The sequence below is a fragment of the Lonchura striata genome, chromosome 5 (assembly GCF_046129695.1).
Source record: "Lonchura striata isolate bLonStr1 chromosome 5, bLonStr1.mat, whole genome shotgun sequence".
NCBI classification, from domain to species: Eukaryota; Metazoa; Chordata; class Aves; order Passeriformes; family Estrildidae; genus Lonchura; species Lonchura striata.
The window spans coordinates 66,533,378-66,548,954 of NC_134607.1; the positions used below are offsets into that span (position 1 = coordinate 66,533,378).

The 15,577-nt window shown below is 40.0% G+C and overlaps 1 protein-coding gene across 3 annotated transcripts in view; it reads left to right on the plus strand.

Moving 5' to 3' along the window:
- Nucleotides 1-15,577, plus strand: part of BEND7 (BEN domain containing 7) — a 46,991-nt gene that overhangs the window by 20,025 nt on the left and 11,389 nt on the right. For all 3 annotated transcript variants that reach the window (XM_021530999.2, XM_021530998.2, XM_021531000.2), the window contains 3 exons: nucleotides 1,767-2,032; nucleotides 6,995-7,220; nucleotides 12,038-12,157. In XM_021530999.2, coding sequence (XP_021386674.1) covers nucleotides 1,767-2,032; nucleotides 6,995-7,220; nucleotides 12,038-12,157 — 612 coding nt within the window. The remainder of the gene's footprint in view (nucleotides 1-1,766; nucleotides 2,033-6,994; nucleotides 7,221-12,037; nucleotides 12,158-15,577) is intronic.

Genomic DNA, 15,577 nt, shown 5'->3' on the forward strand with positions numbered 1-15,577 from the left:
AGGAGTAGTTGAGCCAGCAAGAGATAATGAGAACGTGGTAGGTAGAGTTAAGTCATCATAGGCTGATGTGAAGCTTCAGGCTCTGTGCTACCTAAAAATTAGTGTTAATACTAATGAGGAGATAGAGATGTTGGAGATTTTGTCAGTTGAATTGCCCATCCAGCATGAGTGATGGGGACTGGAGCCATGGAGACTTCTCTTGTAGAGAGACTGGATAAGAACTCTGTAAGAAAAGGGAGTGTTGAGCAATTATCTGAAATATGGGTGGAGTGAAGGGCTGACTAAACTCCTTGTCTCCACGGTGTATATGTTTGAGTGAGTGATGGGAATAATCAGACAGGTTTTGTAATATCAGTTGACACACATGAAAATACTTTTCTAGAAGTCATCAGTTGACAAAGAAGAACACAAAAGCCCAGTTTTACAATTTTTGCTGGTACATGGGATTTTTTATGCAATCACACCAATTTCATTGAAATCACAGGCATGATTGAAAAATGGTTTGTGAGTGAGAGTTAGAAAACTGGGGTCTATGCCAAAAGAGCTGACTCCTCAGTAGCAGAACGTTTCTTATTTATTATGTATCTACAGAGTATGTACCTTTGTTAATTCATGAATCTTTTTATTCACTTGGAATACTTCATATTTTCTGAAATTACGGTTTTGCAGAGAAAAAAAAATGATTTGGCATTTTTGTTGCTAAAAGAAAAAAAAACTAAAATTCAAACCTGTAAGCAAAAGTGTAATAATTTATTTTAGTATTCAAAGACCCTACTGTCTTAATTATAAACTACACATCACAGTCTTGTAAATCCTTCCAGAAATGAAATATTCCAGAAATATTTTAATAAACAATAGTCTGAGGTTTGTTTTCTTCCTGAAACTTTGTACATGAGGACTTCTTATAGCTTGCTTATATCTTGAATATCTTGAATATCTTGAATGAGTTTGATCTGCATGTAGAGCACTTCTGGCTTTTCTTTGCTTGTTTTGACCTTGATCTTAGTGATTTATCCACACACATAATGGCCCCTTGATAGCATTGTTTTGAAGGGCTTGTTCGTATTGGTACAGATTCAGGATTGGTGCCTTAATTTATAAAAATAATTGTGAATACAGGAAAATGCAAAATATTGATAAATGCAAAATATTGTTTCTTATATTTCCGAGGTAATACATGTCAGCTTTTGTGTGTGAGCAAAACAAACTGCTGGAACTTTGGGTTACTTTTTTTTCCCCTCAAAAATTAAACTATTGATAAGTGTTTTCACTCATTCTTGACATAATGGTACTTGAAATGTTCTTGCTGAGCTAATTAACTTGGAGACCACTGTCACTAAAATAACTGTAACTGCATTAGCACTTGTATTATCTTACTTTATCAGGAAGAGATCCTCAAAGAGTGAAATTCTCAGTCATTCAGAGGGCACACAAATTAATCATCACTTAAGTGCTTCATGTCACCAGCCATCCAGCGGTCACTAGGAAAAAGAACGGTGTATTCCTAATTTCCTTAAAATAGTGTTCATCAGTATGGCTTGAAAAGCCTCACTGCAGAGCTCACTGTCATTATCCCCATTGTACAGATCGGAAAATTATGTAAAAGTGATAAAACTTACTTGTTTCCCATGCACCAGCAGCCCACCCTGAAAATTGCATCACTTATCTGGAAAATAAGTTCAGTGAGTCAGTATTTAATGGTGTATCTGTGTGGATATTCATGGGTTTTTTTCTATAAAATTAACGCATTCATTTCTTTCATTCAGTTGGGTCTCAAAACAGACAGCAGCCTCCTGTTCCTCTGATTTGTGCACAAAAGTCAACAATATCAAGAAAGAGAAATAAAAAGAGAAAACTTCCACTCAAAGTTGTTGAACCAGTTTCCACAAATAAAAAACCCAGCTCTCCAGAGAATGAGAAGACACTGACAGTAAACTCGGAACAATCAAGTCTGCAAGCAATTGAACCCCCCCTGAAGCCAGAGCCCTCTGTTTCAGGGTTTGGAATTATCCTTGAATCAGCTTCATCAGATGTAAGTTAAAATTTTAATATGTAGGATTGCAAGATTTTGAAATACTGACTCGTTCAGGAAAACCAGTACTCAATCACATTGATGCATTTTCCCACTTTTTGTTAGAATGAACAAGCAAATCTTGGGTAGGAGTGAATGGAGATGTTATAGTTCGATGTGTGGAGTGCTCATTGTGGGGTTTTGGGTCTTTTTTTTTCAACTTTCACAAGCATGAAAGTTTTCCCTTGAGTTCAAGGTTCCTGTTTTTTGAGCCTTCAGTGGAAACTGGTCTTCACATCTCCCAATGCTAAGAGCCATGGTTGAGATAAGGAGCCATGAAAAGTGCAAGGTGTGTAAAGCATTCACAGCCCCATCATTGCTGATGAGCCCATGTAGTCCACGCTTGGGTCTTTATCCTGCCAAGGAGTACTTCTGTGCTTTCCTGCTTTTCTGGTCCCACTGACTTTGGGGGAACTCCTCTTCTCTAGAAAAGTTCATATTCCGTCTTTGCTGAATTGGGTCATTTGGTCTTGATTGCTGTGTGCTGTAGTAGGGCCTCAGTCTACTCAGTGTGACTAAAAAGGCCAAGATTTGCCACTCTAAGAATATGCACTTTCCGCATAGAAAATTGCAGTAAGTATGTTTTCTTGATTCATGTACACACTGATAGAAACTCCATGTATCTAGTGGATGATTTGCTTTGTTTAATGACCAAATTGATGTCATCCAAACCAGTTCACCGACAAGTAAACTGTTCATTAATTCCACTAATATATTTTTAATTTTGAGCAGGCTCTTTCCAATTTCCTAAGTACTATGAGCTAGAAATACATAATTAAATTCTGTATCAATAAGCGTAAATGAAAACAATGCAGCAGATAATATTCTATCCTTCTGGAAGAGGGAACTAATAATAAAAAAGAGCAGTCAGGATAATTCAGTTACAGAGATGCAAGCCACACCACTAATTAGGTTGCAGTCTCATGCCACAGAGTCAGTGTAGTGATACAGGGTAACTAGTTTGATGCTTTTTTCGGAGAGTTTCCTTTTGTAGTACTGACCTTAATAATGTTTGAGGTAAAGGTTTGGGGAGAACTGGTAATTTATCTCCAGTATGCAATTTGTGCTTATAATTTTTCTTTGCTTGTGGCACTCTTGTCAGTTTGAAACACAGTTTTGAAAACAGTTTTGTGCTTGCAATGGAATTTAATTTGGCTTTATGAATGTGTTTCATCACTGGACACGATTCTTTTTAGTTACCAGTCTGACCTAAGGAAAGAAAGAGAAAACATTTGGCTCATAAATCGGCTCCTCATCTGTCCTTCCATGCTTGAGCCCTTGCTTGCCACAATAGTTGTTTGACTAAATTTATGGAGCTAGAACCCCATGACAAACAAATTGATTTTGTTTTTTCTTTGGAAAGAAAACATTTGAGTTCTGAAAACAGATAGATTTAATGCAAAAGTAAAATGTGACCTTAAATATTTTGAGAAGGCTTAAGAAAGTCACTTATTTGAGAATGAATGGCAGCATTATCTTTTTCTACTTTTTTTATAAACACCTCTGGTGTGGTCACAACCAGCATGTCTGTGCGCCTGAAAAAACCTGAAAGACATTTTACAAAGCACCATAAATAAATGTTCCCTTGGGAATATTCCACAGGTTGTCTGTAGTGTGTGCTGTGTCATACATCACCACTGCTGCCACTGCTATTTTGCCAACATTTATTGAACTTTAAGAAGAATCCAAGTTTAATGGGTTTAAAATCAGGGCTGCCAAAAACAGTGCAATTAGTCCAGACCTGCTGAGATGAAATACTGCTACTTATAGAGGTGTAAAATGTCTTGGTGAGACAAACCTTCAATCTAGACCATGGATCAGAGAATCTGGTTTTGAAATGCAATGATCTGATTACAACTCTTAGTTGAACTTGTGTTTGTTTTACAGTTGTAATATTTCATTTATAACCTAATATTTTTTAATCTACATATTATAGCCTACTAAAATATCTAGGATTAAATCTTATTCACTGCCTGTTAATTTTAGCACAGCAAAAGCCTTTAGCATTCAGGTCTTCTTTATTTTGTTGTTCTTCTTTATTTTATGGTTCACAAATTGTTTACCCTCCAGTTCCTTTTGCCATGATCATTATCTATTAATAAGTGTTTTTTCTTTGAGAAATCACATTCAGAGTGATCATGATGTTCAAATGGTTACTAATTGTCTTTGATGGAAGAATAGCTATTTACTAAAGGAAAGCAAGAATAAATCAGTTTTGCCTCCAGATTATTTAACTGATAAACAAGTTGATCCCTATATTAAAAATAAAACAATCAAAACTAAAATAATAATGACTCATCCCCACTGGTACAATGGTAAGTTTTGAAATGTATTTTACAGCTGTATTGTAGGGTGGTTGGTGCACCTGCCAAAGTGTAATGCAGGTGTTCTATGACTAGGAAAGAGGGAAACCATGAGGAGAGGAGGGAGAAGAGGCTCACTTGATTTTTCAGTACAAACAGACAAGCAGGGCCTCATGATCCTTCTGGCTTTTTGGGTATTAAGTAGGAGGTGTCAGAAGAGGTACGACAGGAACAACTGGCTTTTGGTGAGGGTACCAGCAATAGTCTGGCCAGCAGGACCAAGGCAATGACTGTTCCTCCATACTCAGCAGTGCTGAGGCCTCACCTCAAATCCTGGTGTCATTTTGGCTCCTCACAACAGAGACACTCAGGGTCTGGAGCATGTCCAGAGAAGGGCAATGGAGCTGGAATATTTATCCTGGAGATAAGGACACTCAGGGGGGACCTTATCACTTTCTGCAACTCCCTGAGAGGAGAGTGTAACCTGGTGGGTGTCTGTCCCTTCTCCCAACTACAAGTGATGTGACAAGAGGAAATGGCCTCAAGTTGCACCACAGAAGGCTTATTTTGGATATTGGGAAAAATTTCTTCCCCAAAATGGTTGCCAAGCACTGGAACAGGCTGCCTGGGGAAGTGGTGGGAGTCACCATCCCTGTAGGTATTTAAAAGATATGTAAATGTGGCACTTGGAGACATGGTTTAATGGTAGGTTAATGGCTGGACTTAATAATCTTTAAGGCTTTTTCCAACCTAAACTTTTGTATGGTTCTATAATTTCTCTGCCCTGGGTGTTTGGATCAGTGAGGTCATCTTAGATGGCTATTACAAGACCAAAGAAACAGAATAGGGCAGGTATCCTTCATCACCCTGTCAGCTGCATTCTGGTTTTTGATTTACATGAAGTAGAAATTTTCCCAGGTTGTGAACTTGGCCTGCATTTATTTACTCTTGAAAATCTTTTCTGTCACCAGAAGTTTAGAAGTAACATATTAAAAACCCACCTATACTGGAATATTCTCAAATGTCAGTAACTGACTGTTTTGCTGGATTTAGCATTTTCAAAGTTCTTGAGGTAAAAACCAATTTTTCATCCAGAACAAGCTGAGGAACTACCTAATTTTATATGTAATTAGCATAAGAACATATAATTGTAGTTATATGTAATACATATACATGTATAGTTAGTATATAATATGTATTTATATGCTTCTTATAATTTTTTATTGTTATTGTTATCTGCATATTTTAAGATTCTTCATCCTGGCTTCCCAAAGCATTGTAATCTTCAGTTTTGTCACACAGTACCCATCCATATCCCATGACAGTACATACTTTGGAAATATTCTACTCGCTGCAACACTCTTCATACTGATTTTTACAAATCCATGGGAAAAGAATTACATAGCCAAATTGTTCTGAGACTGTCATGCTTTTCTTCTGTCTAGAGTCAAGATGTTTGCAGGTGATATGATGGGAGATGGCATTTGCTCTTGCTCTGTAAACTTCTGTAAAAATGCATCATCATTGCTGGATATATTTCATGTAGGGATAAAAAAGGACAAGTTCTTAGGAGCAAGGCTGTAGTATTGGCTTATTTCCTCACATCATGATCACTGATTCTTTTACCTCCTTGCCAATTTCTAAACAGTATTTTCAAAATTTTAGTTTATTCCAGATATGTTTTCTAGATACATAATTATTCCATGAAGAACTGTGACCATAAGCACTGTATGGTACTCACAGAAGAAAATTCTGTGAATGCTGTTAATGTAATTTCTGATATGTACAGACAGGGGCAGCAAAAAGACTCTTGGTAAGGGGACTTCCTCAAAGGCCTTTGTCTATTTTGGCCCTCAGTGTACTTGAGAGAAGACTCTTGTGAAATACAGTGTGATTTTCTTTTCACTTCTTCCCCTCCATTTCACCTTGGCAATCACTTAAACCCCTGTGATTCACTGTTGAGGATTTTTGTACTGAAATAAACTGTCTGCCTAACATCATCCTCTTCTAAACATGCATTTTGGGACGATGAAAAGGAGGGACAAATGGATGCTCAGCAAGTGCTGGCTCCAGGGGCAACCTTGAGCTCATCATCTGCTAATACTCATGTGGGCCATATCCTTGCTGGAAGCGCTCTTGGGGGAGGCCACATAGATTGGACCAATATCTCTGCATTTGTGCTTCTTGGAAGTGCCTGGCTGCCCCACAGCACACTTGTTCACAGCATTTGGCAGTGAAACAAGTCCATTAAATGGTTAGATAAATGTTCAAAAAGCATCACTTTGGAGCACTGCTCTGCGATGATCCTGTGCTTTGTCATTATTACCCAACACTGAAAGGTATCTCCCATCTTTTTGTTAGCTGTATGCCTAGAAATTATGTCAGTAGTTGTTAACTTTTACAGACATTAGACAAGGAGTGTGATTGTTTCATTTGCCTTTTAAGGTGCTTATTCATATGTGGGGTTTGATTTCAATGAATTAGGCTGCTGTGGTCTTGAATAGCTGGAAAAAAATTCATAGATTCATGAAGTGATTGTAAAGTCTCACCAGATGCATGATTGAAGTAAAACAATGTCTTTGAATGCTCATTTAATTAAAAATTTGTATTCTTTTGGTAGCCAGAAGTGCAACTTGCAGAAGGCTTTGATGTCTTCATGCCAAAATCACAGCTGGACTCTATACTATCAAACTACACTCGCTCAGGAAGTCTGCTCTTTAGGAAGCTGGTCTGTGCATTTTTTGATGACAAGACTTTGGCTAACTCTTTACCAAATGGCAAAAGGAAAAGAGGTCTCAATGACAACCGGAAAGGACTAGACCAAAATATTGTGGGTGCAATAAAAGGTATGTTTTCTTCTCTCTTTCTTACGTGTAATTAGAACATACTCTCAGCTAAGGAGAGTGTGAGGGGATTAGACTTTCTGATGTGTGTTAGGTCTATTAAAATATGCAGTCTTATTTTTATTCCTTTTCATTCACTTGTTAAAAATAGCTTCTACGGGGACAGCTTGTGTTAATTTTAAGCCAGTGATCCTGGTTTCTGAAGTCAGGCTCTAAGGCTGGAAACTCAATGTTCGTGTAAGATAATTATTTTTTTCCCCCAGATATCAGAGATGCAAAGAAATCTTGAAAACATAATGACAGTGTAACTGATACCCTTCAATCAAGGTTCTGAGTCTTGCACTGTATTTGACTGTGTCTGCTCTGTAAATTTTTCAGTAGTTGGTGGCTGGACTGGGGAGAGATGAAGGAAGATAATACTGGCATGAGATGAGTTTGATGCTCATAAATACAGTGGTCCTTCTCTTGGGTGAGCAAATTTCTTGGTGTGAGCACCTTTTGCTGGTTGATTTTTCCTAGCAGTCACAGCTATCTAGCTTCCAGAAGAACACATGTACTTTCAAACTCTCTGATGACAGCATATAATGAGCTGATATTATTAGGCCAGAGTTTCTGAAACTGGATTCTATTTTGAAATCTGATATTGTAGGGACAATACCCATATTACTAAAAGACAGGCCAAAAATAAGCTCTAAGAGAGGAGCTTGTTTTAGAGGCTGAGACTTGTTCTCAGGTTCAGATTGCTAACTTAGGGTACACAGGGCAATAAGAAGAGGTTCTGTGAGTCCATTGTCAGCATAAGGAGGCACGAGAATCTTCTGCAACCACCTCTGTGCCTGCTTTTGGACCCCTCTCCCCATGAAAGAAAGGCATTGACAAACTGGCTTGAATCCAGTGCAAGGACCACCAAGACTTATGACTTCACCACTTCCCTGCTTCAGTATCAAATGAGAGAAAGCTGAGAGAACTGGAGAGAAGATGATTCAGGAGAAACCTTACTGCTATTGGCAACTACCTGATGGGATAGTGTGGATAAGTGGAGTTAGATTCTTCTCAGAGGCACAAGAGGCACCGAACACATGGAAAATTGCAATTTGATAAGGAGAAGCATTTTCAACATAAGGGTGGTTGAGCAGTGCAGTAGGGGCTCAGAGAGGCTGCAGGACCTCCATCCCTGAAAATACTCAAAATGTGACTGGTCACAGGCCAGAGCATTATGATCTAGTTGGCCATGCTTTGAGCAGCAGGCTGGGCATGGAGGCCTTCAGAGGACCCTCTCAGCTGTGCAGTTCTGCAGCAAAGTGTATGCTGTGCCTATGTCATAGGCCTAGTATATCTTACAGTTACACTTGTATTTAGGTTTAAATCACAAACATTGTTTTGTACCTTCTTTTCTTGAGCTGAGTAATATGCAAAAATCTGTCTGAATTCTCTCTATCTGTATCTCATTGTTCCTTAAAAGCTTTAATAAATAAGTTAAATGAAAGAAAGAGGAGTTCAAAACTACTTAAAAAAAAAAAAACAAATCTAATTTGAACAGCACTTGATAAAATAAATGTTTTACAGTAAATGCAATAGGACTACTAAATTAGCAGTTGGTATGCACTGCAGAGAGCAATGTTTCTCAGTAGCTAAGATTGTACTAGTAGAGCAAATTCTGAGGCTTGGTTTAACCTCTTCCCTTGAATTTAAGAGAAGAAAGGAGGGACTTGTAGTTCCAACAGAAAAATTTAATTTGTGATGGTACTACTAGGTACCACTGTCATAACAGTGATCTTTATTGGCATTTACAGTATTGCCTAAATGCTAGTGCCTGATCCCTGATAGGGAAGCCTGTCCCTAAAAGCTGTGATGGAATAAGATGCCAAGGTCTGACGTCCTGTGGATCTTCACTCAGTCTGGTTCCAATAGCACCCTTCTTCCCTCCAAGGACATGGGCTATCAGACACTGTGGTTTCATTTATTCCAAGAAATAACTGAGCCAGTATGAAATCTCTACAAGAACAACATCATGTTGTTTGCATTATTATCATTAGGACATTCTTCTACCACGTGCCCAGATATCCTTTAGTGGCACTTTTAGTCCTTTTCCGTGACTGAGATACAAAAGGCTACATTAATGACAAAAATGAACAGAGAATTTAAAGGAAGGACTGTTTGCTTTAAAATCACTCTTCCTGTCTGAAAACATTTTCACTGCTGTCCTTATAAGTAATTTAATGCTTCTGCAACAGAATGATTAGCCAGGGAGCAATTCTCTCTTTTGACTTTGGATATTCATTCAGTGGCACTTGTATCCGTTGCAGTGTTTCTCTTGGGCAATCAGCTTCTCTTGTGAGTCTTTCACTCAGAACTGGGGAAAAAAAAAAAGAAAAAGATGAAAAAATAAATCTAGTCAGAAGCAGTTATTTTTCCTTTGTGTTGTTGACTAGAAATTCAGCCAGTGAAATCCTTCCCTGCAGAAATCAATGAGGTGTGTTCAGATATAAGTGTGTTGTGTCCCTCAGGGATCCATAGTGGGACCGGTGAGATTTAATATTTTCATCAATGGCACAGGCACTGGTTTCTAGGGCACCCTCAGCAAGTTTGCAGATGACACCAGGCTGAGTGGTGTGGTTGGTTGACAGGAGGAAATGGATGCCATCCAGGACCTTGGCAAGCTGAAGGAGTGGGTCCATGTGAACCTCCTGATATTTAAGAAGAATGAGTGCAAGGTCCTCCATCTGTGTCAGGGCAATCCCCAGTATCTGTATAGACTGGTGGATGAAGGGATTGAGAGCAACCCTGCAGAGAAGGACTTGGGGGTACTGATAGACAAAAAATTCACAAGAACTGTGGGCATGATTCTGTGCCTCTGCCCCACTGTGGTGAGAGACTGCAGTTCTGTATCCAGCTCTGGAGTCCCCAGCACAGGAAAGACATGGACCTGTTGGAGCAATTCCAGAGGAGACCACCAGGATGGTCTGAGGGCTGGAGCATCTCTGCTATGGAGGCAGGCTGAGAGATTTGAGGTGGTTCAGCCTGAAGAAGACAAAGCTCTAGCAGACCTTATTGTGGCCTTTTAATATATAAAAGGGGCTTGTAAGAAAGATGAGGATGGATATTTCATCAGAGCCTGTAGTGCCAGGACAAAGGGGCGGTGGCTTTAATCTGAAAGAGGACATTAGGAATTGTTGGAAATTAGGAAGCTTTTTATGATGATGATGATGATGATGATGATGATGATGATGATGATGATGATGAGACTATAGGAACAGTTTGCCCAGAGAAGCTTTGGGTGCTCCATCACTGAAAGTGTTTAAGATCAGCTTGGACAGGGCATTGAGCAATCTGATGAAGTGCAAGATGTCCCTCCTTATGGCAGTGGGGTTGGACTAGATGGTCTTTAAATTCAAATCGGTCTCTATTTCTATGGCAGAGGGTTTGTTAATACCATGCAGCTTGGGTGGACTAGAAAGGGCATGTCCCAATTCCCCTGCCTCCTTGCTGTTGCATTCCCATTCCTTTTTGTTGTTATTTCTCTAACCACACATTGAACAGTTGCCTGTTTTAAGTAAGTAGAAGTCACAAGTCATTGGTCAGGTGCCCGTTGTATCAGATACCACATGGATTCAGAAGGAAGAGATTATTTCTACCTTCACAAAGATGATGTTTGTTGCAAATCAAGCACTGTGAATGTGTGGGGATGTATTGGCTTCTGTGGGCAGCCCTCAGAGTTGGTCTGACGTCCTTGTAGATCAGACTGCACAGCCAAGTGTTGCTGATGCCTGCCTCACCATGATTTTGTGAAGTTGTTAGCATGGAAGGAGCTTGAGGGGGGAATTACTTTTGGTTTTCTTATACTTAGCAGGTAGTGCTGCTTCAAAAGTGTGTGTATAAAAATACTGAAATTGTAATTTTTTTGTTGCACATTTCTCGATCCCATTTGTGTGATACTTATTCTCAAGGATTACAAATCCCTTGAGCTGGGACCAGCTTTCTCTCTTTGTTTGCCAGTCATAATTGGACACTGGGCTCTGAGACCTCTGACCAAGTTTACAATAGCAATGCTAACGGCAAGAATATGTTTTCTATTTCTGCACTTTTTTTACTTTTTGCATACCTCTCAGTTGCATGATGAAAATCAATTGCATCAGTTTCACTCAATTTATAATGTTGCATTTTTGGTAAAACACTGTTAGGTTTGTTGTAAACATGGATTTAAAGATAATGTTGACTCTGTACCTTTTTTACAAAATACAAAATTGGACCTGTAGGATATTTTTTTTCTCAGTAATAGTGCCTTTTTTTTTTTTTTAATAGTTTTATAAAAATTCTATTCCATCTGGTTTGGCAGTATAAAAACTGTGGAGATTTCCACAGTGGTAGGACTTTACTCTTTCATGACTTTGCCTGCAGCCTTAGGAACCTGAGCAAGAGGCCACCAAATGACCACATCTTCAGCTCTCTATCTGTACCATATGGAAGGCAGCATTAACAAGTGCCTGCCACATCTGAGACTCAGTTCTAAGTACACTGTTATTTTCCTGTGGTCATTTTGTGTGAAATTCATTAAGACATCAGGTATAGAATATTTCTCTGGACAGGCTTTTATACATAGTAATGATGACATTCCTGTGACATTTATGCAGCCAAGTCACTTCTGAAAGGTGAACTTGTGAAATACTGAGTTGGGCTTTATTCTCACAATCCTACATTTGGTCATTAAAATTCTGTTTGATAATTGAATAATTTCATATATTTTGATTAACACCCTCTCCCATTTCCTTTTCTTAATTTTTAGTGGCACATTTCAAAAAAGTCGTATCTTTTTATTTCAGTCTTTACAGAAAAATACTGCACTGCTAACCATGTGGATAAACTTCCTGGTCCTAGGGACTGGGTCCAGATTCTTCAGGATCAAATTAAACTTGCAAGAAGACGGTTAAAAAGAGGCTCAGGTATGTATAAAAATATGAAGAACAATGTGTAAGTGTAAGATTAAAAGCTTAGAGTCTTTGTATCCACAGAGGTATTTTTCTTGTTGACTGTAGAGTTGTACTTGTTCATTCTATGAAAATTAGAACTTTAACACTTTAGCAGGTTTCTGTGGGTTTGGAATGGTAGCAGGTTTAGGAGCTATCTCTACAGACAAGCTAAGTTTGAATGTTACTCAAATGTTGCTCCTTTCCATTAGCATCCAAACTCTTCTTCCCAGAAATTAGCTGATCCATCCAGGGTTGCAGGTAGAAGCTTTTTAATTCTGTGTTATTTAGTCTGACAAGCCACTGATTGTACTGTTAAGGCATAACCCAACTGACCTTTCCCTCTAAACTGTATGTGTCTGGAAGAATAGATGAGTCTTCTCACATTCCTTGTGAAACAATCAGAAAAAAGCCCCAAAACAAAAAAAGAAAACCCAGCCACCCACCCTGGTTGTGCCAGCAAGGCTCTGCAATACGTGGGAGGCAGCCTGCCAGCAGTGACAGGTAATCTAGGCAGGGTTTTGCAGCAAAGCTGCTCAGCTTGGGCTGGGATAACCTGGATGCTTGGGACCAGCCTGCAGTGAGCTCAGTGCTGAGCTTTCACCCTGACAGCACGCTGCTCCTGAGCCCTTAGCTCCAGCCATGAGTGTGCAGCCTGGAAATCCCCAGCAGGGTTCTTGGGAAAGCAATGCTACTGATTAAGAGACATGTAATTACCTTATAAACCATAACTAGTCTCCTTCTCATCTTCATCCCTCCAGTCCTACAAGGGGCTTTCTCCATATGAGGCTTTACTTCCCCCTTCTCAGCCTGCAGTTTTCTGAAGGCTCTCCCAGAGTTGTATTTCTGCCTGTCTCTCCCTGGGCACATCTGACACTGTTGTCTGAGGCACTTCACTTGTGCCACCTCCTTAAACACAGTCCTTTACTGTTACTGTATTTAACTGCCTGCCTTTTCCCCTCTTCCCTTCTGCCCATCACCACAATTAAGTGCCTGTTAGCATCCCCGGGATGGGAAACCTGGTGGCTCCGCAGGGAATGCTCACCCTGTGGTCCCTGGTGGTGAGACCACAGGAAATGTCCCCTCCATCTCCCTGTCTCACAGGGCCAACCTTTCCTGTCCAAAGCTGCGTCTCTGAAACACACACTTAGGCTGGCATCTCAAATCATTCTCCACAACGTTATTAATGCCAGGAGGGAAATGCATAAGACACAGGAAAATGAGAAACATCCAGAGACAGAAATAATGCTGCGGGAGGACAAAAGTGCAGATTATTTGGTAGCATAAGCTTCCCAGAGTAGAGAAACAAACCAGCACTGGCCTTAAAAAGGTTTTCTTGTGTGTTGGGGGATGGAGGACAGAGGGATACAAGTTAATCTTGTTAAAGGCAGTGTCAGATTACTGGTTGTACAACAGGATTGCTTTCTGCCCCTTCCTTCTGCCTTTCAGCCTCCCCAGGACAGGAGGGTGGAAGTGGGATGTCAGGCTACAGTTAGGTGAAGGGTGCAGTGCAGGATGTGGGGATCAGAGGTTCCTTAGGTTGTCTGCAGATGAGCCCTCAGGAAAGAGGATTGACCTAATTTTGTTTTGATTTTTATTTTCTTTCATCCTTTTTTATTTGCTTTTCTTCTTGCCTCTGCAGGATATTAATTAAAATGACAATGACATTCAGCTTCTGCTTTTCAAATGGGGCCACCTCTATCTCTGGTCCTTGCTCTGGGTGGGAGAATCTAAGCAGAGGATATTGTATATAAGCTAGCAAGACTATGAAGGAAAATAAGTGAAGCTGAGTAGTGTGCCAGAATCAGATAGGCTCCCCTGTCTGTGCTGCAGAGGGAAGGTAACTTGTTCACCTGTATGTGGATGCATAGTGAGCAGCAGTGTACCCAGCACCCCTCAAGATTATTTGTTGAAAAAAACCCTTGCACAATACCTAGATTGATAGAAAAGCTCTTTTTTTTTTTTTGTGCTGTTTACTGCCCAATCGCTGAAGTGCCCCAGTTTCTCTCTGATGTGGCCACAGGCAGACATGCTGTTTTCAGTGTGTCAGGAGTGACTGAACACATCACTGTGGCCACTTGCAACTTTCCAGCCACTGCCATCTCCTCTGGTGGCTGTAGCTAACTCAACTGACCTTGCACTGAAGCAAAGAAGTTTCTCAGACCTTTGTGACAGCAAAACAGTAGATGGGAGCAGAGAGGCAGGAGCAGACAGCTGGTTGCAGTAACATGCTCATGTTGTTGAAATAAGATTTGTTGGTACTTTTATGATACAATTGTGAGCTTCTGATATGAGGAATTTAGAGCTGACCAGGCAACAGATCCATCTACTCCCATATTTTGTGTCCAGAATTGGCTGATGCCTGGGGAACTTTGTAGGACCAAGGGAAGCATGCTATGTGTTTAGTAGGATAGTCTCTCAGCCCTCAGCAGCTTTATCCTGATACAGAACTAGTGATGTTGGAATTATGCACAATTTCTCTATTTATTGTGAAACCATACCAAAATTGTGTGTAATTTACAGAGACCAAAACAGGAGGGGAGGGCAAACATGGAGGGAGAAGCTCTTCCCAGGACTTCATGTTATAAACCTTGGCTTTTAAGTATTTTAAAACTATGGGACTTGCAGCCACTGAGATGTGGGATTCATCACTCTTCTGGCTGAGCTCTTGAGCTCTTCCAGCCTGCCTGTGGCCAGTGGAGCAGAAGCTGAGCAAGTGTCCTGTGTCCATACTCCCAGGTCATTCTCTTTGAGTTTTGTCTCCACTTGCTCACGGGAACATGCCAGCTGATCTTGTGGGGATAGGCTAAGGTGCCCAAAGAACAAATCTGAGCCACCATTAATCTAACTTGACCCAGGACTTTCTGAACTAATGTGTCTCCCTGGTGCTTGATCTTATTATTTATCTACATCAGTTCCTGGTTTGTCATAATGCACAGACTTTATATGGAGATGATCCATTTATTTCAGAGGTCAGAAGACAACTTTCTAGTCAGCACTGTGTTGGGCTAAATTTTAACAGCAGAAGTATTTAAGAGAGACGGGACAGGCTTTTCATCCTGCTTGCTTTCCCCCAAGCCATTCAGTACATCCTCTGATGAGTTTTTAATTTCAAACCAGACAGTAAGACACTGCATTCATGAGCAGCCCTCTCCACTTTATCCTGTGAAACATTATTTCAGTCTGAAAACGTAAATCCTGCTCTTTCAGTTACAGTAATAATTTCAGAGAATTCTATCAAACAACTGGGGTGGATCTGCTTTTTGTAGCCCCTTCTAGAGGGTGTACTCCCATGAGTGTTTCCAAATTAAATGAAATTATGATCACGAGATCATAGATGCTGTCCAGCTTCAACCTTATTTACCATATTTGGCTCATCTAGAATTAGGGACTGAA